The following is a 27,839-nucleotide window of genomic DNA, read 5'->3' as shown; positions in this document are numbered from 1 at the left end:
CCACGAGTTTTCTCACTCCTACTCTTCTGATTATCTCCCCCATCCCACCGGGGGAGAGTGAGCGAGAGGCTGTGTGGGGCTTAGTTGCTGGCTGGGGTTAAACCATGACAATATATATCTCTGTCTCTCTATTGCAACCCAGGACAGTTTTCCATAATAAGAATAAATCGCATTATTTTTACTATTACTATTTTTACTATTTTTTCTGTCGTTATTCCCCATCTTTTCTCTGTCTTTTGCCTACATAACATAGGTGAGACTAGGAAGAGAATTAATTACTTTTTAAATGTCATTTGGAATATATTAATAAATTGCTTGTAATATTCTTATAGCTCAACTGTAAATTACTTCAAAAGCTGAAAAAAACCCACAGCACTTTTCTAAGCATTTTATATATGTACTGAGCCCTGGGAAACACCACTTGTGACTGGCCGCCAACTGGATTTGACTCCATTCACCTCAACTCTTTGGGCTCAGCCATCCAGCCAGTTTTTTACCTAGCAAAGAGTATGCCCATTCAAGCCATGAGCAGCCAGTTTCTCCAGGAGAATGCTGTGGGAAACGGTGTCAAAGGCTTTACTAAAGTCTAAGTAGACAACATCCACAGCCTTTCCTTCATCCACTAAGTGGGTCACCTGGTCATAGAAGGAGATCAGGTTAGTCAAGGACCTGCCTTTCATAAACCCGTGCTGACTGGGCCTGATCACCTCGTTGTCCTGTATGTGCCGCGTGATGGCACTCAAGATGACCTGCTCCATAACCCTACCCAGCACCGAGGTCAGACTGACAGGCCTGTAGCTCCCCAAATCCTCCTTCTGGCGCTTCTTGTAGATGGGCATCACATTTGCTAACCTCCAGTCAACTGGGACCTCCCCGGTTAGCCAGGACCGCTGCTAAATGATAGAATATGGACATCAGATTTCACAACAGATATGTCTGCAGCACAGGGCAAGTCATTCTGATGGATTTCCATTGAGTTGCTCAATTTCTAATTGTGGGTACAAAAAAATATAGTGCCTGCAGTATTTCTTATGTATTACCAAATATGTTTCCAGTAGAAAATGCAATAAAAGGGAAACCAGTTATCTAAGTCTTTCACACAAATGTCACAGTAAAGTTAGGATTGGCTTTATTTTTTCACTCCACCTTGTGTTTGTATAGAGCCAAAGACGTGCATTCAAAAATATGTGTTAAAACAGGCGGAGTTTTACAATAGTAAAAATGTCACTTCCAAATAAGGACTAAACTTTTCATATCTATATTAAAGTTTTACACTTTTATTGTCTCGTGTATCAAGAGACCTGGCTATGGTCTCATGGACATCTTCATGGATGTCAGCTCTGAAAACAGGCATACCAGTTCTCCATGCTTTATCGAACAGGTAAGCTGCTCTCCTGCAGAGGATCAATTCACCTCTCTGTTCATTCTGCAAATGAAAGAAGGGCTGCGAGTGGGACCAAGACTCTTTGGAGTCACATTCAGTGATTTCATCAGCATGACCACTCTTTCCAAAAGCAAAGGGCAGGCCTGAGAGGCAGTCTATGTTCCTGGCTCTTCTCAGTCATAGGATTAGCCCGGCCCAGTCATGTGGATGTTTTACCTCATTCCCTGAGCATTAACTTAGAGTAAAAAAGCATTAGTGTAGAATAATCGAAATGCATTTTCATTTCTGTCCCCACTAATGACAGAAATTTCAAGACAACTGGAGTCTGTAGAATCCAGAGCACTTGACATGTCAGCCTTTAAACAAAATACAATATGCATCTCTAATTCTGGGAGAACGTCACTACCCTATAATATCATTGGCATTTTAATTAAAATGCCTCAAAGGAAAGAATAACAGGGAACTTGTAAAAACTATAAGAAATTGCTTGTGTGTGCAGATGTCAAAGAGAAGTATAAAATACAACACACATAAATTCTTTTTTTTTTCCTCTTTGTTGCTTTCTTTTTCTTCCCTTCCCTTCCCTTCCCTTCCCTTCCCTTCCCTTCCCTTCCCTTCCCTTCCCAACAGAGAAGGGGGAGGGTTTGCCGGGACACCAGAATTTTCAATGTGTCTCATACACAGGTACTTTTGAGGCCCACTGAGGAATTCTGCACCGAGTGAGCCAAGCCCAGCCCCACTCGCTGCGCCTGACGGTGCAGAGGCATGGCATTACGGGGATGTCTCACCAGATGTCTCCCTTGTATCAAATTCTTAGGTGCAAAGTTTTTGGTGAGGTCCAATTAGAAAATCTTCATGAATTCCATTTAAAAGATGTTACATTTGACTATGTAAATACTGCTGCACAGTCATTTGTTCACTGGAGAAGACAGTTTTAAAGTAGTTTTTCCATTTTAAATTATAATGTTCCTTAAAAGAACATCGTTTGCTGATTAGAGATATCAGTTTGTTTAGCTGCAGTGCCTGAAGCTTCAAATTTGATTGCATTCATTTTAATCACATAACTGATCTTATTTTCAGTAACATGGAGTTGTTTGTTCCAAATGCATTTATGAATTCTTAACTCATCTCAGTTATGCCACATGCTGGAAGTGATATTACTCTTACTAATTCTTAACATCATAAAAACCCAACCTACACGGAGGAGAAAGTGCTGGAAGAAGGAAGCATCTTTTGAATTTATTTAAAATAAACTGACTTGAAAAAGTCTCTAATCCTGCTTATGCTGCCCTAAGGGACAGGCTCCAAAAACACACACGACCTTTGTGCCTCAGATATGAAAGACCTGTCAACTCCCAGACACTGAGAGTGACACTAATACACTTGGCTCATCTCACACTTCCCCTGGCTATGGCTACATCTCACTTGTTTGCGATGCTTTACCACGTCCTCCTTCTGACTAGGTGAAACCTACCTCTCAGAAGCAGCCACCTGCTCCAGCTGCCATCCCTTATTCCTCCGGCCTACAGGACAAGGGAGGAGAAAATAGACTAAGGGAGGAGAAAACAGACGAAGGGAGGGAGCGTTATTTCACAGCACACCTTCCTGGCTCCTGCCCCACCTCCTCTGCCCCGTGGTCAGAGTGCCTCCTCACCCTGTGTGGGGGGTCTTACTCTTTGGGAGAAGACAAACCTGAACTTTCTGGGCCTGCAAGGCAAGCACGAAAGGGTAAACTTTTAACAAAGCAAGGCAGAGAGAGGTTTTGGTGATGGAAGAGATTGCACCTGGCAAGGCACCTGCAGAACTTGTCTTCTCTCTGCAGCATGCTGGAGGCAGAGACGCCTTTTCAGAAATCATCGTTTTCAGCTAAGGGTTAGAGTGGGACCTGCAATGAATTAACTAATAATTTTACTGCCAACACATGTAAACCTCTGTTCCTAACCTCATACGTTTAACAGTCACGCCTGTGGGCCATGAGGTGAAGAACAGGGTCCAAGGACATAATGTGTTGGCAGCAAAATGCTGCCCAAGCGCCACAGAGCTCCTTTCACACTCCACTTGCTGCCTGCCAGTGAGCAGGGAGCGCCCACGCTCCCCAGGACGTGTGTGCCAGGGATATGTGGGTGGGAGAGTAGGACGTTCATTACCTTGTTCCAGAAGTTAATGGTCTTTAGGTGCTATTTTAGGAAGAGGTCATCACTGGGCCATAAAATGCTTGGAACATGTCCTCTCTCACCCAGAAACTCCCTCTGTGGCAATGGTGGGGAGGATGCCAGTGGAAAATTCCTGTGCATAACAAGGTCGGATATACTAGGTTTCCATCTTTTTTAATTGCCCAAGCAGTGAAAAGCAACTGGAGTGACAGCCAAGGCTGAATCCAGATGCAGCTCCAGGAAACATTACGCAAGAATAGGCCCTTGGTATAAATGGGAGTTCAGGACCTTAATGCAAATGGAAGTCGAGCCCAACATCAGTCGATCTCCTGCTGAGATAGGCTTCTTCTAATCAGAAGAAATATTTGAAACTTAAATCCATCTTTTGAACACGATACTTATATCTAAAGGTGGATATGGGAAAATGTGACTAAGTACCCCAGTGTGTGCCTTCCTACGCTGGAAGGCAAAGTGATGTGAAAAGGAGGCAGCACTTTGTACGTCGGCTACCATGCAGAGGTTTAACTCCTCCACAGTAGGTAACAAGCATCGACGTCTGTGAAAGTCACTGTGCATTGAAGAACAAGCATCCAAACATGGGGCATCCAGAAAGCCAGCCCAGTCCAGCCCTGCCAGCACCAGCAGCTGCACTTCCAAGCACAAAGACAAAGTTTTTATTGCAGTGACTTCTGATGACTGAGCCCAGCATCCTTTTCAAAGGAGAGGCTTCTTATCAAACTGTATATTATTGCCCGATTCCAGAGAGCTGATGGCTTTGTTTCATGATTTGACTCTGACAGAGGGGAACAGGGAAGGAGACGCAGCAAGAGAAGGTGGCAAATGCAGGCAAATTCTTCTAAAACAGTGGTGATTCTAAAAAGTTGTGCCGAGGTTGTTCTTCTTTGCACAAGTGCTGAAAGCAATGAGGTGACACAAAAAAGGCTGACTACCAGCAGCAGTGTGGAAACCAGCAAATAAACCAAGTAATAAATGAGTAGGTATAACTGTTGGGATTTGTTTGGTTTTGATGAGGTGTAAAAGTAAAAGTAACAATCAGAGAAAGGAATGGTTCCATTTCGAAATTATTTGCAGACTCACCAGAGCAAGTTTTATTTTCAAATTTGAAACATGAGCTTATACATACATATATATAAAATTTATGTTTGTGTATAAATATTACATATGTATAGTTTCCTTTATCTACATTGCCATTTTCATTAAAGAACTTGAATCATCTGGCTCACATAGAAAACTTAAAATAACCACATTTGTGTGGAAAGGCAGTGGGTTTTTTCTGTCATTCACTAGTGTCACTTTGTGAAGTCTCAAAAAGTTTAAAATGCCCTTTAAACAGCCTTAATTCTGCCTACTTCAGAGAAATCTCAACTTACAGAAAGCTGGAAAGGGCAAATGTGCTATATCCTGTGCCAGAGCAGCACAGGTCTGATCCACTCCAGCATGTGCTTTATATCAAGTATGTGAGCAATACTTCTGACCCGTATGGTTTACTGAATCAGAGCCTAATTTTGTAATATCCCATCCAAATTTATATCTCAGTTACTGAACATTTTGCCTATCAATAAGGAACTAGAATGTCTCCCTGCATAATTCATGAAGCTGTGAATTATTTTTATATATCCTCTAGCTTTTTTTAAAAAGTCATTTGCAGACTGAAGACTAGAAAAACAAAAATGGTTAATGGCATTCTGGAACAATCTTAGAGCATGATCTTGCAAACAATACTTACTAAGAGCAGTGAGGGACTATTCACACATGTAAAATAAATCCCAGGTGTAAACATTTCCTGGATCATAGCTTACACATTTGCGGGTGCAAAAATAAAGCAAAATATTTTTGTTCAAAGTCCAATAACAATACTTCATATTATTTTAATTTATAACTTCAAAACACTAATAAAGCTTGCTCCTACTAAAAAAAAAAAAAAAACGAAACAGAGTATAATATATTTCAAATTTCTGTTACCTCCCCCTTGGAATTCGAAAAAGCAAAATAGCTTGAACTGCTATAGATGAATCTTCATCTAGCACAGTCTAGCTTCTATGCATCCCATCAGACTAACATATAGCAATGAAATGAAGACAGACGGTGTACTAAGTGCAAGAGCTGTAAATGAACGTGAACAGAAATTGATTTTGAAATGTTCTTGGCACTTTCCCAAGAAAACATTATCACTGTGCTTAAAAAAAAGTGCTCCATGCATTGTTTCAGGATTCCTAAGAATTAAAAACTCTGGCCGTCTCAGTTATTTTCTCTTCTGAGACCTATTTTCAGTTCAGTTGCAACATCTCCATAAAGAACAAACAAACTTCTACAGACTCTTAAAATTTAGTAGACCAAGAATAATACCGGAGTACTGTGTCTAATTCTGGGCTCCCTAGTACAAGACAGATATGGAGCTACTGGAGAGAGTCCAGCAAAGGGTCACTAAGATTATAAAAGGACTGGAGCATCTCTCATACAAGGAAAGCCTGAGAGTGCTGGGACTGCTTGGCCTGGAGAAGAGAAGGCTCAGGGGGGATCTCATCAGTGTATAGAAATACCTGAAGGAAGGGTGCAAAGAGGACGGAGCCAGAATCTTCTCAGTGGTGCCCAGTGACAGGACAAGAGGCAAAGGGCACCAACTGAAACACAGGAGGTTCTGTCTGAATATCAGGAAACATTTTTTTACTGTGAGGGTGACTGAGCACTGGCATAGGCTGCCCCAGGAGGTTGTGGAGTCTCCATGCTCAGATATTCAAAAGTCTTCTGGACATGGTCCTGGGCAACTGGCTCTAGGTGACCCTGCCTGAGTAGGGAGATTGGACCCGACGACCTCCAGAGGTCTCTTCCAACCTCAGCCATTCTGTCATCCTGTGAATAGATGGAGAATTGTGCCTTAAAATGTGTCAATCCAAAAAATTCCCAAGGTGACTGCAGTTTTCTTGAGTATCAACCTCACTTATGTTCTATGTCTTAAATTAAGCCATCTGTTTCATTCTTCGAGTGGACAAAAACTATACATGCAAAGTAAGGTTATTTTGTGTTTTGCTACATCTGCAGTTGTAAGTGATAATTCATCAGGATCCCATAGAAAGAATTCAGTATTCTGCAGATTCATGAAAGCATCTAGACCAGACTGTTCTCACTTGCACGAAGCTGTACCCATGCAATTTTGCATGATTCCATGTTCCCCAATCTAGGCTACTTTATGCTGAAAATAGCAGGGATAAAAAGTTCTCAGAAAAAGTCTCATATTAAAGTTTTCAGTTTTGTAAACCCAGCCTTGTCTTATGGTTTTGTTAGTTTAACCAAAAAAAAAAACCACCCAACAAACCACCTGGAAGAGGTTTTGTTTCGGGACAATGTTGTATTTCTATGTGTGCGACCATGCGTGCATACATATCTCGTAACACACAGCATATCACCTGGCACTATGAATGTCGCAAATATGTCAAACTAAGAAATTTAGACCTGGTCAATATGCATGGCCAAGATGGAAATTTTAAAAAAGGTCAAATGCTGCACTAGTTTTGATAATTCTGAACTTGGAAATCTTCCATCCAACTTCCTAGCATATCATTAAAGGGTAACTTGTTTCTGGAGGTGCTATCTTTCCTCAAGGACATAAAACCATTATCATCGCTATCATCATTAGTTGTATTTAAGACCCCAGGACATTTTCTTATCAGACTTAGTCCTATAGCCTGAAATTCCAACAACATGTATTATTACTCAGTGTCTGCGGCTGTGTGGTCCCAGGGCTGCAATGGGCCCAGTCACTGCCCCCAGCTCTCTCCATCACCTGCAGGTGCTGTGGGATGAGGCCCACTGGCTGAGGTCCCTGCCCTGGCAAGTAGAATCATGATCCATTAATAAAAGTATAACATTTCCATCCCAGCAATTACTGAGATGAGCTAGCACAAAGGCAATCGCAAAACGTACAGAGAAGAAAATTCAAGTAAAACATTACAGATAAAAATATTAGCTGGTTTTGGGTAAAAACACTACTTGATTTCAGATATTGATTTTTGTTCCTGTACTTTGAAATGCTTCCAAATTCTGGCTCTGACAAAAATGTTACAATTAAAATCTTGGATCTCACACTGTGATCAATTGTAGAATAGATGCACTTAAGGAAATTTAGAACTGTTGTACTGACAATGTATGTTGTACTGACAGACTAATTAGTAAGACAAAAATAACTATTTTGTTTTAATATTAACAGTGGAGTGCACAATGGGTTTTTTTGCTTCCTTATTCTGTTAGCCAATGTCAGAACCATGCGGAGAACTGCAGAATAACTACTGCTCTCTAAGCATATAAGAGTACTTGTGGTTCATTAGAAATCACCTTGAACATAAAAATTGAACATAATCTGCTGGACAAAGAAATGGTGGATTGTGACAGACCTGTCTGCAGAAAAGGGCTCCACCATCCTGCTAGCTTGAGTAAGTTCAAGCCAAGGGAAGGAATGCCAGGAATAACAATGCCTATGGAAAAAGCTCAGGATAGGGTCAACGTAATGCAATTTTGAAGTTAGATTTTTGCCAGTTAAGACAAAACTCTGAGTTTCAAACCACCTGCTCTGCAGAAAGCCCTGGCATTTTTAAACAGCTGAATGGCGATTCACAAATCACAAATAAGTCTACATAGAGATACTGAAAATTGTAACACTCTCTTCAGAGACTTCATAACAGCTGCTATGTTTTTACCTATGCTGAAACCCTTACCAAAATTAGCCCACCTCTCCAAATGGAAAAGGTGATACTCTGTAAGCAGAATCAATTCTGTAAGCAATGAGTACCTCTACCCACAATTTCAGTATCTTGTTACAAGAACCTTGAAGTTGTTCACGGTATATTCTCACCAAAAAAAACCCCAAAAACTTTCTAGTCTTGTTTTTTAAGGAAGCAAGGTTTGCATGCTCATGCATGACTGTCCATCTACTTATTCAGCATTTCCCACTATCCCGATAATTTTGCATCTGTTGGCCAATTTCAACCAGATTTCGTAATAAAGACAGAGTCTCAAGGAAATTAAACTCCTGTTCAATTCCTAAGTTTCATGAAACTGAGCAGTGGACAGAAATTCAGTACGCCCTTGGAGCAAAAATTAACTCAGTGCAGCCCCTTACCATGGGCCAATGCTAACTCAACTTCAGCCTCAGACACCTGCCAAGTCCCCCAAGCCATCCGCAGCACGTGCTTCACCCCAAATGGGATAAGCACAGCTGGGATGCAGAGACCAAGGTGAGAAATGCCAACACGGGACAGGGAATAAGATGGTGATAACGGAAAGCAGAAAACAAATCAGACACCAGACCTTACTGGTTCCACAGCTCATGGACCAGCTTGATTAACAAAATACATGCAAGTCTCAGAGTGTAGGTCTGCTGCATAAAAGCACAAGAGCAGTCTTTGTATACCCATTGGAATTCAAATGAGGTAGGATAATTTAAATATCTAACACAATATTTAACATAATCTCTGTGAAATTACATGCTTTGTCTTCTGATGTGTAATTTTCCTTGCGATGAAATGGCAATACATGCACTGAAACTTATGCCACTTCTGTCACAAGAAATTGTGTTTGTATTATCAACTATATACAAGTAACAGAATAAAAGGTTGAGTTAGGAAAAGGGATTCCCCTGTGCAATGCTAAGAAGCACTTCATTTTCAAAACAGGTCCTCGTATCACTGTCAATTGATTGTCATGGAACAAAAAAACACAATAGCTTTTGTGTAGCTTTATAAATGGAGTCCATACGGAACAGGATAGCCTAACCCAAGAAATGAAAAAAATACTTATGGTAAGAAACCAGAATATACTGAGCAACCAGAGACTGATGGGCCAATGTAGCTACGGAACGACAATGCTATGAAATCCTTGGGGCTGCCTCTGCTGCATGACTCCTGGTCAGGCTCCTCCATATTTTGGCTACTAGTATGGTCTCTGCAGTGCACAGGGATAATTTCCTCTTCAAGAACCCATGACAGGGAAGGTAGAAGAAGGTCATGAGGGGAATACAAGTACTTCTTTTCTAATGCAGCCATGAAACAGCTCTGCCTAATTTGTTCCCTTCTGCCAAATGCCCAAGAGCCAGCTGCCTACCAAACGTGAACTGACTACAGGGCAGGGATAGAGGTGACCCTGTAAACCCCAGAGCCACTGATTTAGGAGTGTGGATTCCCAGGACAAAGCCCAAACAGGCAGGGAGAGGAGCTAGCTGCAAAGCTGACCTGCAGTGGCAAAGCTCTCCAGGGAGAGAACAGCAGAACTGAGCAGTAAGGGGTACTGATAGCTGATTTTAATAGATAGAGTGGGAACTAATTTTGAATTTAACAGCCGGTGTGCTCAAACCAGCCTGAAGACCCTCTAGCACCACGCTGCTAATGTGTTCACACCACTAAATACGCTTCTGTTACTGAAGCTCAGCCTGTGTGTGGGAGCCCAGAGTTTCACCTTTGGCTCAGAAGAGATGTGGAATACTGGGTAGGAACGAAACTGGCAACAATGTGGGTATCCAAAAACCCTGAAGGCACACTAAACTGTTACATCACTAAAAAGTATACAAGACAAATGATAGACTAACCAGTAAGACATTTGTTCAGAGATGCCTCCAGTCCCAACACTACAACTGAGGACAGACTTCTGTGCCCTGTTGGAAATATCAGATGGCATGGATTCCCTGAAGGAATATGTAAATAAACAAGTATAAGTGCACAAGCATACATGAACAAGTACATCAATAAGTAGTTAGCCCTACTCTGAGCACGGGTTGGGCTAGATGTCCCTCCCAATCTGAATTATTCCATGATTCTAGATTTTATCAACATGCAACAAGCATACCTCCAGAATACGTGTTCTATAATGATGGATTTACTAGAACAGAAGATACAGCTTTAAGGCTTCAGCTCCCTTCTCCACAGTTACCTCCACCTGTCATGCCAGGATTATATCCTTTCCTTGTACAATCCATAATTTGTTTCCCTCTCCTTGGCTTGATGCATCAGATTTACAGAGCCAAAGAGGAGGCATGGCATGCCCAGGGAGCACAAAGCAGGGAGCTCCAGCAGTGCAGAGGCGTGAGAGGCGGGAATTCACATTTTTCTCAAGCTGAAGCCATACACTGGTAGCCCACACTTACCCTGGGACCCAAGAGGAGCACAATCCTCAAAGGATGATCTGATGAGAGACACGTGATCTACAGCTGAGAATCACCCCTACTTCTCTTCCATTCATAACAGGACTACATCTATGCTTGGCTGAGTGAAAAAGATGCAGAACACATCCTGTCTAAAAGCACAAAACTTTTGTACATGGAAACATGAGCAGCTTAAGACTTAATTTTTTTACAGCTATAAGAAGCATATATATAATTTTAATTTAGCTCTCCTGATTTTGGTGGTTAAATACTCTTATACAAAAGAAGTACAGCATAAACTGTCATCGTCATTCCTTGCTTGATTGCTATATGGCATTTCCTAACCCTACAGCGGCTAAGCACTCTTTACTTGGTCAAAAGACTCTCCAGAGCATGGAAGATGTTCCTTTTTGGCATGTCATTACTGACTCCTTTTTGAAAAACATTGTAGCAGTCTTATTTGACCCTCATATAGAAAAGTGTTACTAACCCAACTGATTCTCGTATAAAGTCTGTATTTTTCTTAAATCCTTTGCTGCTGAAATTGGCAGAGATCCATTTCCCCTTGCGCAAAAACAGGTGCCGGCGCCAAGTAACTCGCTCAGTTACTTTCAGTGCAGGCAGACAAGCACCTCCAGTCAGAGGATTCCTTCACATCAATAGGAAGACCATGTCTGAGACACCTCCCATCCCAAAGATTGCAGGAAAATGACAGCCCTTTTAACTTGGAAAAAAGATTGAAAAGATGAAGCAAGCATCCCCAAAATGTGGAATAAATGGTGTTAGAATGAAAAATAAAACTCCCAAATTTTCACTTTAAAGAGCACTTAGGGAACACACTTACCTACAACCAAGAGAAATTATGCTGGATAATCCTTAGCTACACTCTGAACCCTATCAACAGGCCAAGAGAACCAGTTTATGACAGGAAATAATATATGAATGAGATGTCCTACCTATTGGTAGGGCATTTTCACATTTTCAATGCTCTAGATCTCCAAGATCTGCACGGTAGAAACCACACCCGGTGCAGTTGTGAATAAGCCAAAAAATGGGGCTTTAAGGAACACTGTACAAGCATAGATTAGTAGGTGGTACCTAGAATGTACACAGACATGGCAAAAATGCACTGAACAAAAGTGTAGAAAACAAAATCAGAGGGTGGAAGCAAATGTCTATGAGCAGATCATAAACCCAAAAAAAGGAAGGAAAGAAAAAGGACAGGTGAGTTGAAACGAAAAGTGGGTGTGAAAGGGCAAGCGAGGAGCTGCAGAGAGTTTGAGGTACTTTAAAGGGGAGGCAAGAAGAGGGCTGAAACAAGCAGCCAGCATGAAGCAGAGAGAAGCCAGCCACAACTCTAGAAAGGTCTTTCAACATCCAAAGGGCAATGCTTTGGCTCTTGCTACTGCTGTTCCAGCTGCTGGCTACTGGCTGGAGCCTCTGGCAAGCTGCTCCTTCCACCTCCCTTTGGGGAGGCCCTCAATTACGGAGGCTGCATCTCCACAGAAAGTACCAGAGACCACCAGGTGACCATAAGTCATGGATCTTTGATGAAAAATGCACTTATGCTGCACAAGTTCACATCGTCAGGGGAAGATGTGACAACAGTGTATTTGTATCATGTAAGAGTTGCTCTTAGTATCTGCTTCTAGATTTTCCTTCCTTTTTTTTCCTTTCTTTTAACTAGGAATCTATTCAGTGGCTGAAATTTTCTGTTCCTCACAAGCTCTGCTTGGCTCATGCATGAAGGAAAGGGACTTTGTGCCATTGCTGGTCTGCTGGGAACTTGCTTAGCTTTCCGTATAAATTGGCCTCAGGCTGCCCTCGTTTGGATTTGGCTACATCCTTCAACTTTGGCTGCAGCAGCCCCCGAGGGGCTGTTCCACAGCCAGGAATATCTCTGCAACCCTCTGGCCACCTCTGGATGTCTCCTGCAGGCCCGGCACCCATCCCTGAGCCAAATCTTCTGGCAGCAGTGGGGCGGGAGAGGATGAAAAACCCAATAAACCCCTTGTCCTCGGGAATCTGCGGAGGGGTCGGGCGAAGGCACGGCAGGGCCTTCAATGTGGGAAGGCTGAAGCGCCCAGCAGGCCGAGCCGGACACCAGAACGGGGCCAGCCTCCTCCACGGCTCGGCTCGGCTCGGCTCGGCGCTCTGGGAATCCGGGTCAGCCACAGCCACCCCTTAGGAAGCGCTCGCTGACCGCAGGTGTGGCGGCGGCCTACGGCCCCCGCGCCCAGGGGCGCTGAGGCGGGCAGCGGCAGCCCCTCCGCCCCGGGGCGGGGGGAAGCGGCGGCCGCCCTGTGGCAGACCCGTCCCCGGCAGTGCCGGGGCGACCGGCCGGTCTCGCCCTCACCTCCGCTCCCGGCGGCTCGGCAGCTGCCGCCTCGCCCGCCGCCCCTCAGGGGCACCGGCCGGCGGGCGTCTGTGGAGGCGCCCCCTTCCCGCCTCTCCCGCTCCCTCCCGCCTCCCCCGCGCTCCCGCCTCCCCGCTCCCCCGCCCCCTCCCCCGGCAGCTCCCCGCTCGCTGCCTCCCGCCCGCCGCTCCCCGCTGCGCAGAGCGCCGCGCCGCGCCGCGCCGGCGGGGGCATGGAGAGCCAGCGCTGCTTCGCCAACCGCTTCGATGACTACCCGGGCAGCCCGGCGGCGGCGCCGGACAGGGAGGCGGCGGTGCCGCTGGTGACGGCCACCATCGAGCGGATCCTGCGGGAGCTGCCGCCCCTGGGCGGCCCCCGCGGCTGCCAGGGCGGGCTGTACGGCGGCGTGGCCGGCGTGGCCTACATGCTCTACCACGTCGCGCAGTGCCCGCTCTTCGCGCCGTCGCGGGAGGCCTACCTGCGAGCGGCCCGCCGCGTCGTGGACGCCTGCCTGCGCTACCAGGAGGGCGGCGGCGAGGCCGACGCCGACACCCGCGCCGCTTTCCTGCTGGGCGGCGCCGGGGTGTACGCGGTGGCGGCGCTGGTCTACCGCGCCCTGGGGCTGCCCGACTTTGCCCGGCCGCTGGGCAAGTTCCGGGAGCTGAGCCAGGTCTGCGCCCCGCTCTCTTTCCTCGAGTGCGGCTCCGACGAGCTCTTCGTCGGCCGCGCCGGCTACCTGTGCGCCGCCCTGGTGCTGAAGCAGCGGCTGGGCATGGAGGTAAGGGCGAGGGCGGCGGGGCGGGGAGCGGCGGGTCACCCCCGGGGGGACCGGCCCCGCCGTCGGGGCGGTCGGCGGGTCGCCTGGGAGCTGGCGGCGGTGCCTCGGGCTGGCACCCCGGCGTCCCGCCCCGCGCCGCTGCCGAGGCAGGGCAGTGCCCTCGCCTCTGGTCCGCGGTGGAGGGGGATGCACCGGTACCGGGGCTCTCAACAAAGGAAAAAAAAAGGGAAAAAAAGAAAAAAAAAAAGGCGCCTCTTCCAGCTTGCACGCTTCGGGAAGAACCCCGGGGGAGCTTCCTCTAGTAGCTGTTTCTCCGCAGCGCTCCTTCCCTAAAATAAAAGACGCACCTTTTGCAAGAGGGAGTGGGGGCACGGGGCGTGCGGGATGCGGTCCCGCTGCCGGGGCAGGGCTCTGGGAGCGGAGCGCTGCACCCCGGGGCACGCCGAGAGCATCGGCTGTTGGTTGCCAGGTGGTGAATTATTTGGCAGGAGCAACCCCGGGCTTTTCAAGAATATTTCTGTAAAATGAGGTGGGTTAGAAAAGGAATAGTGTTGAGTAAAACTGAGTGAGGAACCTTATAATAATAAGCGGTGCGGTGCTATAATTTGCAAGCAAGGAACCAGATTTTCAGAGGCACTTGGTTTTACTAAACCCAGCATACAGAAGCTGGTAATCTTTTGGAAATCTGGCCATGTATTTTGGCACTTTTCATGAACGAGAGCTCCTTTTTTTCTGGAAGCGTGAGATGTGATTATGGTTCAGTGTGCTGTTGGTTTCAGTCATCAGGACTTTACCCTAGGATATTGTCATTGTCAGTGCTGAAATTCAGAGCTTCCACTGACTACAGCATCATAATTAATGCAACGGCTTCTGTTTGCTGTGGTGTTTGTTACTAAGTGGTCAGTGCGGTATCTGAGCAGGAATTTGTTAGATTTTTGTTCCTGTTCTCTTGTCAGGTCCAATCTATGTTTCCTCTGTTAATCACTGATTTGCAAGTTCATATGCTTCTGGCTTTCTTTCCTCCTGGGAGAGAAAGCAACTATTACAAGTAAATAAATGATGTAAAACCAACTGCCTCTGCCCTATCCAATACCAGTCACTGCAATCAGAGTCCAAGGAAATTCATTTAATGGAGGAGTCGGGAGACTCCAGGGTATCCAGAGGAGGCAAGAAGAATGTTAAGTCAGTTCAATGTTTTGATTGCCTTGAACAGAAATTCCTACAGCACTAAGCATTTAGAATAGCATACCATATGTGCTAACTTTCTTTGTACAGGATTCTGTCTGAAGAACCATAACCATAAAAATGATTATGTTATTCATAACCATAACATAACCAAACTTCTTATTCTGGCAGCATTGTCTATGTGAGGAATGTTTTGTAGATGCATCACAATCCTACGTGCATTGTAGCACGTGCCAGCCTGAGGGGATGGTTCCTCACAGAGGCATAAGCCATCCCTGTTAGTTCAGGCTGCACTGGGGGAGTGTGTCTGGTACCCATGTCAGTGCTTATGACGGTGTCGTGACACACCAGCTGAATGAGGTAGCACCTTGCACTCTACTGCTTCATTTAATTCCGTCATCCATTTGTCTTGCATCCCCTGAGAGCAATCGCTGAACAGTTTGGAGAGTAGGTGCAATCACCTCTGACAGGCAGTGCAAAGAAGGGGAAGGCTCTCCTCTCTACTTGCTTGCTGAAAATTATACTTTACGCAGCTGTAAAGAGTTAAACATCCCCACAGATGAGCACAGGTATGCACTTATTGTGGAATCCATTTAGCAGGTGGGTTAAGTAGAATCATAGAGCGGTTTATTTTGCCAATAAAACACGTTCTGTGTCCCCTTGCTGATGTTTTGTCGGTAAGTTAACAACCTTCCATAGTATTATTTATTCTGTCATCACATTGTAATTTTAAATGTATAGTGCAAGAAATAAATCAAAATAATCTAAACTGTTAAGTATTAATAAAACCAACTTTAATTTTTAATTTTAACAAAAATTAAAACTTTTAATTAAAATATTTTGCTCCTTAATGAGAAAAATGATAATGATTTCTAGTCTAGTTCATCCTTGAGCAAAATTTGGGTCCTTTGATAAATGTTCCCATCCTAATACAGAATTATTTTAATTAGTGCATTGCCAGGCCAGACCCTGCATCTTTTTACAAATGAAGAAAGGGATGCCCAGAGAGAGTGCATGTCATTTATTACCCAAGGTCAAATGGTAAGCCAGGTACATCCCAGAATAGAAGCAACGTCTTGTGATTCGAACCACTGGAAAATGCTACCTCTTGTAATTTGATTGTGCACAGTCTCACATGGCTCATTGCAGCATGTTTTCTTGTTTCCCATGGTTTTTTTTTTGAGGACGCTGTGCAAACATTTCCAGCACAAAGTGAAATCCATTCCTTACATTGAAATACAGCCACTGCTGCCTGTAAGGTGGTTTTTTTCCTCTGAAGAAGTCAAATAGTGACCTATATACAAGAAATTGCTTGCCCTTGAAGAAAGGCTTTTTGAGCAAATTTTATAATTTATGTCGTGGGTTTGGTTTTTGCTTTTTCCGGGCAGGGAAGGAAGGAGACTGTTCTATTTCAGTAAACGCCAGTAGCTCAGCTGCTGTGCCCTGATGCTTCAGTTTCTTGCTAATGAGTCTCGGTGTTTTAAAGCTTCACATGTTCTTCAGAAAGTTAATGGACTGTCCTGAAGGATCCAGTCTGTTGAATAACATTGACCTCATGTGAAGAAGGCATTTACATTCAGCTGGTTTTCAGAGTTTTAGGCTAATACAGCATTTTTCCCTGATGAATTAATTGAGTGCTTTTGCATGAGTAAGGATTACTTCAACAGTCAAGGCTTAACAGGATCTGACTTTCATGATGCACTATGCATTAGGAAAGATGTTTGTTTTCATCCTTTCTTAATTTCCATTACATTGTAGTTGGTGCTTCCCAGGCAGAGATGGGTAAAATATTTTTTGGCAGAAACAGTGTGTCATTTGTATAAGGTACATATAAATAAGGTGCATGTCCTTAACTGCTATGTTTTCACTGTTCAGAGGAAATTTTGTTTCTGTTCTGTCTTCTTCAGGTACCTCTTTTTCTTATGGTTGGTTCATTATGTGTTCTTGGAGAAATCTGTCAGTCCTGTTTTTAATTCTGTTCACTCGGTCTCTATTTGTTTGTGCAAACAGTAGTAAGACACCATTAAAATGGTGGTCCCATCCCCCAGATGCTATTTTATCCTCTCCTCATTTTTTCTCAGTGATGTTTCTGTCCCATTTCGTGGTTGATGGAGCATGGTGTGTCTCGGTAGTTGCGCTTCCTTCTGGCAATGTAACTGTCAGATGACGGAGGAAAAGGTACAGAAGTTCAAGTGGCTTCTTGCATCACCATCTGCTAAGATGTTACAGCCTTTTAGCACAGCTCAGGTTTTCTTCTAATAACTGACTGAACTGATGGGCTTGACTGACTTCCACTAGCTCTGGGTTGCAGCAGAAAAGACAGTGTTGTATAGCAGTGTACCACGTAGGAGGCAGGGCAGCATTTTGCATGACTGCCTGACGCTATGGTTTCATTAGAGACTGTAGTTTTGAAAGACATTGGGACACCGTAGAAGACCCTTGCCTGTGGTTGCAGTGGTGACAAGCTGAACCAGCACACTCTGCCAGCAACACGGCCAAACCAGTTCCCTCGGGGTGAGTCTTGAGAGCCTGCAGGAACCTTGGGTTCTTTCATGCCATTACGTGGTTAGGCTTTCTGTCTCTATGGCAGAGGGGCATCTCAATTTCTTTTTCCAACAAATGCAATGTCATGATTTGGTGTCTGTTTCTGAGGTTGTTGTACTCTCACAGAGAGGGCATAATTCTGATGTTACTCTGTTATGGGATGCCCGGAAAGGGCAATGATCTTTCTAGCAGGACTCCGCTGAGTGTAAGGCCCTGCTAAAAACCATACTTGCCCTGGGTGCTGTCTATCACGAGAACCTCTTTTCTCACAAGACTGCAGATCAAGCTGACCAACTCCACCTGGTACACAGAAAACAGAAACAGCACTGCTGTGCGATGTCTGGGATCTGGGTGCCACAGCAAGGGAGGTGTGAGGCAGGAGTGGCTTTAAAAGGCGGTGGAACAGAGTGATGTGTAGTGCATGGGACCTGACATGTCCAGCCAGTGTATTTCATAATAGTCTGGGAGAGAAGATATAAATGAGTGTAATAGTTTTCTTTCAACTCCTCAGACATCTTTAGATAATATTACTTGTTCCTCAGAGTCTTCCCTCCACCTAAGTGTTTAAAGACTGTTGTAGGCTACTTCACATTTTTTGTCTGGTTTTTTCAATCGCAGAAAAAAATTCGTAGAATCATAGAATCATTAAGGTTGGAAAAGACCTCTAAGATCATCGAGTCCAACCATCAACCCAACGCCACCATGCCCACTAAACCATGTCCCTAAGCGCCACATCCACATGTCTTTTAAATACTTCCAGGGATGGGGACTCAACCACTTCCCTGGGCAGCCTGTTCCAAGGCCTGACCACTCTTTCAGTAAAGAAATTTCTCCTAATGTCCAATCTAAACCTCCCTTGGCACAACTTGAGGCCATTTCCTCTCGTCCTATCGCTGGTTACTTGGGAGAAGAGACCAACCCCCACCTCACTACAACCTCCTTTCAGGTAGTTGTAGAGCACGATGAGGTCTCCCCTCAGCCTCCTCTTCTCCAGGCTAAACAGTCCCAGTTCCCTCAGCCACTCTTCACAAGACTTGTGCTCCAGGCCCTTCACCAGCTTCGTTGCCCTTCTCTGGACACGCTCCAGCACCTCAGTGTCCTTCTTGTAGTGAGGGGCCCAAAACTGAACACAGTATTCGAGGTGCGGCCTCACCAGTGCCGAGTACAGGGGCACGATCACCTCCCTGCTCCTGCTGACCACACTATTTCTGATACAGGCCAGGATGCCATTGGCCTTCTTGGCCACCTGGGCACACTGCCGGCTCATGTTCAGCCGGCTGTCGACCAGCACCTCCAGGTCCTTTTCCTCTGGGCAGCTTTCCAGCCACTCTTCCCCAAGCCTTGCATGGGGTTGTTGTGGCAACATCTTGTTGATGAACATCTTGTTTATGAAAGACAATTGATGGACTGACCTTAGAAAGGCAGATCTGCAAAATACCCACAGAAGAGATGCACCTCCGAGTGCTGTAGTGCAGGGTCCCCATGTTGGGCTTTTAATCTCACCTATGCCTGAAAGGTGAGCTAAGAGCTTAGCTTTGAGCTAAGATTTCATTCCTTGTCTATGCCCACTAAAGTCCTTTCTTTCTGTGGAAGAATTTGCCAGTTTATCTGAAAAGTTGTGGTGGTTGAAATGTCAAATATCGTGGTGCTAATGCTAACTGGGGCTGTACTGATTTCACTATTTCATTTTACATACTACACAGCCAGGATGTAGTTTTTTGCCAAAATGGGATACCGGTAAAGATAAAAAGCTTTTGATCCTAGCCTGCCTTTTTAAAATGTACATTCTTCTAGCCATCGTTTCTCAAACCAACACAGGGGCTAGATTTTGCATTAATTTGCTTAAATTGATGAATTTAAACCAGGAGTTGAAAATGGGAGTTTTCTAAAGTAAACAGTGAAACAAAGGGAATTATTTACATCTGGATTTTTTTAGAAAGCATTCTGAAATAGTTTGGGTCTACATTTCAGAATTTCTCTGCTTCTCTGAGCAACCTCGTCTAGTTGAAGATGTCCCTGCCCACAGCAGGGGGGTTGGACTAGATGACCTTTAAAGGTCCCTTCCAACCCAAACTGTTCTATGATTCTATGATTCTTCAGCAGGGAAACATGAATCTTTTTTATTTTAAACAGCCTTCAAATTCTGAGATGGGGATGCCTTGATAATGGCTTCCTGGATTCAGTTCAACACAGTGGATGCTGAATATCCAGTTGTAGAGATAAGGTAGAAAATTTGGAGTTGAAAATGTTGAATTTCAAGTGTATTGTTTAACTGCCAGTAAAAACCACTGTGGTACAGAGGGTTTGGATCCTGCCAGGATTGGAGGTTTGATTGACACAAGTTTAGCTATATACAGTATATATTCTGTTGCAGAAATACAGATTTTAACAGCTTGTAGCTGAAGGGTGGTATTAATCTGCCAGCGTCTTCTAAAAAGACAGTTTTGTACAAAAGCAGCGTCGTATCTCTGTACTGCTTTGTGCTGTTGGAAGGACGTTTGCCTATGCAGCAGCATCTTTTTGCTGAAAAAGCAGCCCAAGCAGTAATAGTGATGTTATAATATCAACTTTTAATAAAAAAAGAAATGTGTTTATCCAGAGGTGTCTCTTGTATCCAAAATAGATCTCTACTTTCCCATCCTTCTTCTAACTCCTTTAAATTTCACATACTGGAAGTTAACTCTTAACCTTTGTCAGTTCAGTCATCTTCCTCATCATCACCATGGAGAACTTTTACATCACCTTTTGGAGTTTGTCTGTACCGCTCCGTCGCCTGCTAGAAGCAGAGGTGTTGAACGCAAAGTGTCTTTGCCCTCCGCAGAGCAGCGCGTGCTGCCTCTGTGGCCTTCCTGGCTTGAAGATGAGATCTGCAGAACAAAACGCAGGAATCGGAACGAGGGTGGTTTTGTGGAAGAGGTGCTGAGCGGTTCTTTGGACCTGTGGAGTGTATCTGGTGACTGAATCTCTGGAAGCATGCGGAGCGTTTGAGGCGGAGAAGCAGAGGATCTCTCCAGCAGAGAGGTGGAGGGCTTGGGTGGAAGCTACTGTTCTTCACAGCATTAGTTACTTGTCGTCAGTTTGGTGGCACAGTGCAGGAAGTTTCTTAAATCTATTGCCTTAGGTTTTCAGATTTTTGTATGTTGTATTTTATACATATGTCAAAGAACTTTATTACAATACTGTGTTTCTACAGTTAGCTGTATTTGACATTTATGTTTTCCTACATGACAAAGGCTAATAGTGATTTTTTGGCATGATTCTCACAAAGAACCAAAAGCCACAGTTAACTGTGTTAACTCACAGTTAACACTGGATGACATAGCAGAAAGAAAGAGTGCATGTGTGGAACATGCATATGCGGTGGAGTGTGTGAAGGCAAAGAAACAGGCAGGCATGGGGAAAAAAGATGTTTGACAGAGGCTAAACAGAGAAGAAAAGAGCCAATAAAAAGATGATAAAAAAGCAAAAGAATAAGTTACCAGCAAAAAATATTAAAATGGAAGGCTGCAGAGGGGTAGCAGAATTCAAAGATGAAGGGAAAAAGGCAAGAAATAACATAGATCCTGGAGCAGGGGAGATTTAAAACTAAAGTCAGGTTCCCTGGCAAACTGATCCCTGGCAGATGTGGATCTGATGGCTAAGATTTAGAAGAAGATAAAAGTTCAACAGAAGAGTAGAGACAGGGAGAAAACGGGTTAGGGAGCAGGCAGAAGAGTAAACTACATTTCGTTGAGGAAAATTACTATTTTTGTCTGCTTGTTTTTTGTTTGTCACTCTTCTGTCACCATCTTCTCTTTGCACAGGCTCATACACTTACAAAAATAGCTTTCATCGCACTCAGTGCTTGCAAATTCAGAGCACAACATTATGTCTTATGTTCCATATTTTTTTTCTCTAAGGAATAACTGAGATAACTACTTGATATCTGGAAGCAAATATGGGCATTTTCGTGAACATTGCTGTACTACTTCTGACACTGACATTTTCCTAATACATGCATATAATACTATAAATTAGTATGTAACCTAAATGGTAATGCTGTTAGTAAACCTTACTTTGGTACCAGGCTAAAGAAGCAGAAATATGAAAGACTCAGCTGCTCCTGAGAGGAAGAAAAGAGCATGGGGCTAACAACAATTACCAGTGAGAGCGTAACGTCCTCAGCACTTTACAGCACTGAAAATTAAGCCTTAAAAAAAGTTTCTCTGTAGTCATTTAATACACATCATTAGAACATTAGATTTGTGTGTAAATCATAGCACAGCTATGCACCACAATTAGCAGGGCCCAAATACAGAAACTGTCCTCTTCTTTCCTGTCCCCTCCATTAAATCAGTAGACCCTACTTCTCTCTGTTGATTCAGCCAGACAGTCTTAAAATCAACCACCACCCTATCAACAGGTTGTATGAAGACTGCAGAGCAGTTTACTCAGCCAGTAAACTGCTGCCTTCAGCCTTAGCTCCAAGCAGTAGAGGAGCTCTGTAGAGATCTGGGAGACAATTAAAATGGGTAAGTCCCGTGGTCCTGCTCTGCTGCTGCTGCGGGAGCATCCCAGCACAGCATGGTGTAAGGCGTTTGCTGTAAATGGGGATTTTGTTTCGCTATTCCACCTCCTTTTTAAAAAATCAGAATTCAATATTTGCAAAGAGGTCACCATTTTTGATAAGACGGTCTGTCAAAATGCCTCTTTATCTGTGTCTGTCATGCAGTTCTTTGACCATTGGCAAGCATGAGATTAAGCACTGAGGGATGTTGTGTAACCTTCTGTCCACTCCATTACAACAAAGCTCAACGAAAATACCGTGTCAAAAACAATTATTTCTTATCTATGTTGTAGGATTATTTTCAAGTGACAGTTAGTGAGCTCATTAGTTTTTCTAGGACTAGCAAGGCAAAATAATTGAAATAGCTATTTCATTTCAGGCAAATATGATCAAGAAGTATCTTAATAGCAGTCCAAGCTGTTGCTGAGTCATTTGGTGTTTCTCAGCTTGGTATATTTTGATGTCTGAGAGCAGAACCATAAATCTATTTTTGCAGCAGATCAGCATTCCTGAATTCCTCATTTTAATGGCTTAATATGTCTTGTTGAAGAACAGTGGATCATGAGCAAGATGAAATGGATGTCAGATAGCACTGAATGACCCAGGGAAGAAAAATGTGGCAGATAAATACACCTTCTAGCTGTCCAAAGCATTTAGTTATCTTGCGTGGCTAATCTTTTTCTTCACGGAATACTTCTATTCCCTCATTGGTACAATGTTAACGTAATTGAGGATTGTAAGTTGGGGATGTGCTGGTCAAATTCAGATTTCAGTGTCAAGGAAATGGAAGCTGCTCTTAAAAGTGCGTGGGCCTGGGGCTAGAAGCAGCACAGGACAAAGCAACTCTCCGCTGGTGGGTCAGCGCAGAATTGGAAAATGGTGGGTATTGCATATTCCATGCTGGCAGTGTTCTGCAGTTTGTCTACTCAGTCCTGACAACCAAATGATATCCCTACCAGAATCAAAGAACTGGTAGGGACCTTGAGAGGTAATTCAGGCTGCCATCTAACCCCCAAACAGGGGTACCTGTGCCTGTGTCATCCCTGACAGCCTCTCTCTAACCTGCTTTTCATACCCCGCCAGTGATGGAGGATCTGCAGTCTGCCTTGGCTGTCTGAGACACTGTTTTGGTAGCTTCCCTATTAGAAAGTCTAGCCTAATGACTAATCTGAATCTTGCTGTAATTTAAGCCTGATATTCCTTGTCCTGTCCATTGAGAAATAGTGAGAAATTTTGTTCCTCTTTACAGAAGTTCTTCTTGTATTTCAAGACTGTTGTAATTTCTACCCTTAATCTTCTCTAAACAAACAATCGTAATCCTTCCAATCTTCCCATGTGTGTTGTGTTTTCTACACCACTAGTCGTTCCCATTGCACTCTGCCAGACTCCCTCCAGCCTTGATTCTCAAGAGTGCCAGAAGTTGGACGCATGGTTCTGGCACGGGCCTTTCTAATTGAGCAGAGAGATAACTTTGTGTTTCTTCCAGGTCTTGTTTCTATTTATACAGCTCAGGTGTTTGTATCTCACACCAGCGTGACACTGACTCACATCCAGCTCATGATCTGCTATTATCCAGCAGTCTTTTAATGGGCTGCCGCTACATGGGCAGGTATTCATTAAGAAAGGCCTCTGAACAAGTGAAGTAGGCAGGGGTCATGTAAAGCCAGGGAATCGCTGAACTGCAGAAGCTGTGCTGTGATACGCAAAATGAGAAGCTGCTTCAACTGGAGGAGCTTTGTTTCATTAATGCCAATTAGAGAGTCTCCTTTCCTTTGCTCCCTGAATAAAACTGGGAATATGTTATTCTACGTTGTAACACCAGATGTGCCATTATGTATTCAGCGGACATCTGTGAAGTGATAGGGTTCCTTTGTGGAAGTATAGTTGGAACAATATATTTCAGAGAACCATATTAAGTCAATTATTTTGTCCACATTAGAAATCAAGGAATAAGAGAAATCTGAAGAAGTGTCTGGAGGTTAAACTTAGTCTGTTCTTGTGATTTACTTTTGTTGCTCATGTAAAGATAAAGCTCAGTGTTGTCTCTCTCCTTAGTTCTGTCATCTTCAGTGAGGGCCATTTTATATATTCTTGGATTCACCAGGAGCACGAGTCAATGGAAATCTCTCCTTTTATTTTTATAAAAGTTTCTTATAGCTTAATCCAACATCACCAGATGTGGTTTTTTGGCTTACGGGAACTGACCTAACAAAAGCAAAGATTGTCTTGTAGTAAAGTAATACTACAGGCAGGGGTTGGAAGCGTTACCCATGCCATAGATGTTCATAGGACTTTGAGCATGCCATTTTCACTAAGGTTCTTCATCCGTTTGTAAAGCTAACTCCTGATCTCTAGAGATTTCTACTTGCTATCTGTGAAATGGCTAATGTTATACTTAATTGTTTTAGTTTTCTAAGGCTAAACCAGTGATTAATTAGTCAAAATTACAGTTATAATAGCAATGGACTCCAAGATACACATTCCACATGTAGCTGTTTAAATTTGATCAGACATAAGTTGGTCAAATATGAACTCAGGGAAGATTCTTAGTAGTAGAACAGCAAAACAAATTTCTTCAGGCTCTTTAAATAAATACTGGCTTGTTTGTTCTTGGTCTTGCAGAGCTGAATCAATCATGAGCTTTCTTATGCCCGGCTGACGTTTTCGTACATACGCATTTTTTATTATGCCAGCAAAAATACCTGGGAATAATGCTTATACAACTGCTACATATCCAGAAGACCAAATGTAGACAGAGTTATAGTAGGAATGCATTTGTCCTGTTTTGATTTTGTTCTCTAAGCACTGTGGGACTGCTAGCTTATTTTGGTAAAACAAATATTGCGAGGTAAATTTTACACAGGTAAGCTGAGTCAAACTCAGAGCTGAATCTAAAGATCTCTAGAGGAATAAAATCCCCACCATCTGGCTGAACAGTGTATCGACATACTCACTTACATTTGGATTTGGCTCAGTCGTAGAGTCACAGAATGGCCAAGGCTGGAAGGCACCTCTGGAGATCTTCTGGACCCTTGCTCAGAGCAGGGCTCGCAAGAGCAGGTTGCTCAGGGCTGTATCCACTTGGTTTTGAGTATCTCCACTCCACGAGCTCCCTGGGCAACCTGTTCCCGTGTTTGGCCACCCTCACAGTAAAAAAGCATTGTCTTTATGTTTAAGTATAATTTTCTGTCACTGGGCACTGCTGAGAAGAGCCTGGCTCCGTCTTCTCTACTCCCTCCCATCAGGTATTTATACACATTAACAGAATCTCCCCTGAGCCTTCTCTTCTCCAGGCTGAACAATCCCTGAGTTAGTACATGGAAAGCACCCATGGAGAACCAGAAAAATTAAATGTGACTCCCATAAATTGCAGTCATTCCTGCTCCGTTTGCCTCTTTCCCCAAAAACAGGCCCAAAGTGCTATTCCACCTCCTCTGACTTCCCCTAGGACCTTGGACAGGCAAAGGCTTGCAGTTTTTTTCCCCTGCAGTTGCAAGCAGGGAAGAGCCTGAAGTCCAGAAGGGTCAAAAGGAGCCATTCAGGACCACGCTCTGCCACAGAGCCTTGAACACCGGTTGCACCCCTCCTTGTCAATCTTTACTGTATCAAGAAAGGGCAAAATCTTCCCCCAGTAGCGAAGTATTAAGGTTGACAAAATTATTCCTGGTTCTTGCAGGTAGTTGGGAGTGTTCTGGATCCGAAGAGCTTTAGTGTAAAGACTTTTTTAAAAAACCAAAACAATCTTAGAGCGTACTGCAGCCCAAGGGCTTCTTCAGTGCCTTGTACCCCTGCAGCACTGAACGTCTGTTAGTGAAAATGTCTGGATGATCCTAAGAGGTGGACCATGCCCCACAGTAAAAGGAAGGTGAGAAATACCCTAAAAGTACCTGTCCCCCTGAGCTATGGAAAGATTATTTCCTAAGCCCCCGTATTAATCAAACACCTCAGGTTGATGTTTGCCAGTGGAGGAGGGGAGTTCCCTGTCCCACATTATGTGTGAGGAGCCAAGGATGCATCAGGGGAAGAAAGCAAAACCTTTTTCTGAAAGCTGAGTTTTAGGCCAGGGGTGATAAAACATTCTTCCCGGTGTCTGCAGATAGCCAGGACACCCCTCAAGCACGGGAGCTGTGAGGGAGGGTCTTTTCTGTTGTTTTTTTGTGGGATCTTTTTCAGATTTTGCAAGACAGACATCAGAGAACTTCTGTGTCCTTCTGGGCCCTTGAAGTGAACCTGCTTTACTCCAAGGGCATCAGAATATTAAGCACACAGAATAGGTAGGAAAGATACCTGGCAAAGAATTTTAAATATATGTAGTTTGACTCATCAAGCATGACTTGGAAAACACATTTTGTCATCCATAGGTCCAGAAATAGCTGGCCAGGCCCTCCTGTCTCACTTCGCACAGCTCCTCCTGTAGGGCTGCAGAGAGTAGTCGTGTAAAATGACAAATCCAGCAAAAGAGAAGCATGGCACTGAGTGCTCCCAGGGCAGCGACAACACAATGTAATCTGTAGCGTGAGGCAATAGTAATTCCCATTAGTTAATTATACAGCACTTTGAGATCTTCAAATGCAAGGTAATGGCTAAGTGCGGTGAACGTTTGTTTATTATTGTTGGTGGTGGTATGATTTATCTCGGGGCTCTTACTCCTCTTCCTCTTTTCTGTGTGAGGTTTGAACTCTTTTAGAGTAATCTGAACTGCACCTTCTGGCACAGCAGTCTCTTTTTCCCAAATCATGCTAGCTTTATACACAGTCACAACTGAGAGTAAGTTGCGCAAAGGGAAGATTGATAACACTTTCCTAATTCTATTACGGTACCAAATGGCAATCTTTTAACCAGGAGAAAAGTGCAGATGGTGATCCCATTACGTACCAAGTAAGCTACATTTTAAAGAGCACAGTATCCCACACTTCCTCAAATTAATCCCATGAGACTTACTCTGCCCTTGAAATGTGGCAATATTGAATTACAAGTGACTGTCTGTATCTGAAGTATTGAAGACTTGAATTGTATTTGGAGTTGTGGGCGTATTTCCAGGCAATGCTGGCACTGTATGCCACTGGAAACTCTTTTGTTACTGTCTTTTGCTTCAGAACTGTCTTTGTCGATGTGCCTGGGGGGATCTACGAGCCACGTACAGATCATCAGGATTTTTACTACATCAGACTGCTACCACAGTCTAAGAGTAGAGTAAAATTCGGGTGACTCAGAGGACTCGATCACCTTCATCTGGTTTTCCTGCATTATGTTGTCAGCATTCTTCTTGTAGCTTAAGTTGATACTTCATTCAGCGGCTTATTGGCATGGCACAAATTGCAGATCATCACGCAAAGTAAAAGTGGCATGATGCCAGCATGGAGTTCTCTAGAATTACCTTTGCCTGAAAGCAATGCTGGTGCTACTTTAAAGTGACTAATTTATGCTTCTGTTAGCCTGTGAATGATGCTGTTTTGTCAGTTACCTCATTTAATTTCGTGGGTAGCTACATTGTTCTTCAGCAGCAAATATTTAGACATACTTCTAGATGTCACATGCCTCATAAATATCTGCATAATAGAATGATACGTATAAAGCAGCATGACTTAGAGGAATAAAGAAGTCTTCCAAGACAAACAAGATCACTTGTTGTAAGTAACAGAATTATAAAATTAGTGGCTGATGAAAGAGCAGTAGTCAATACCCTGTTTACATTTGAATAGGGCTTTTGATGCAGCATCAAAGATAATCTTTCTTGAAAACTTAA

At 43.9% G+C, this 27,839-nt stretch overlaps 1 protein-coding gene across 4 annotated transcripts in view; it reads left to right on the top strand.

The window, feature by feature from the left end:
• The first annotated feature begins 13,236 nt into the window (after positions 1-13,236).
• The window catches only part of LANCL3 (LanC like family member 3), a 44,562-nt gene continuing 29,959 nt past the window's right edge, over positions 13,237-27,839 (top strand). For all 4 annotated transcript variants that reach the window (XR_012677401.1, XR_012677400.1, XR_012677397.1 and 1 more), the window contains exon 1: positions 13,237-13,818. Coding sequence is in view for 1 of the 4 variants with exons in the window: in XM_075174394.1 (XP_075030495.1) it covers positions 13,273-13,818 (546 nt within the window). In the remaining 3 variants the exon portion in view is untranslated. The remainder of the gene's footprint in view (positions 13,819-27,839) is intronic.

Source organism: Calonectris borealis, chromosome 1 (genome assembly GCF_964195595.1).
Source record: "Calonectris borealis chromosome 1, bCalBor7.hap1.2, whole genome shotgun sequence".
NCBI classification, from domain to species: domain Eukaryota; kingdom Metazoa; phylum Chordata; class Aves; order Procellariiformes; family Procellariidae; genus Calonectris; species Calonectris borealis.
This window is presented reverse-complemented; position numbering and strand designations above follow the sequence as displayed.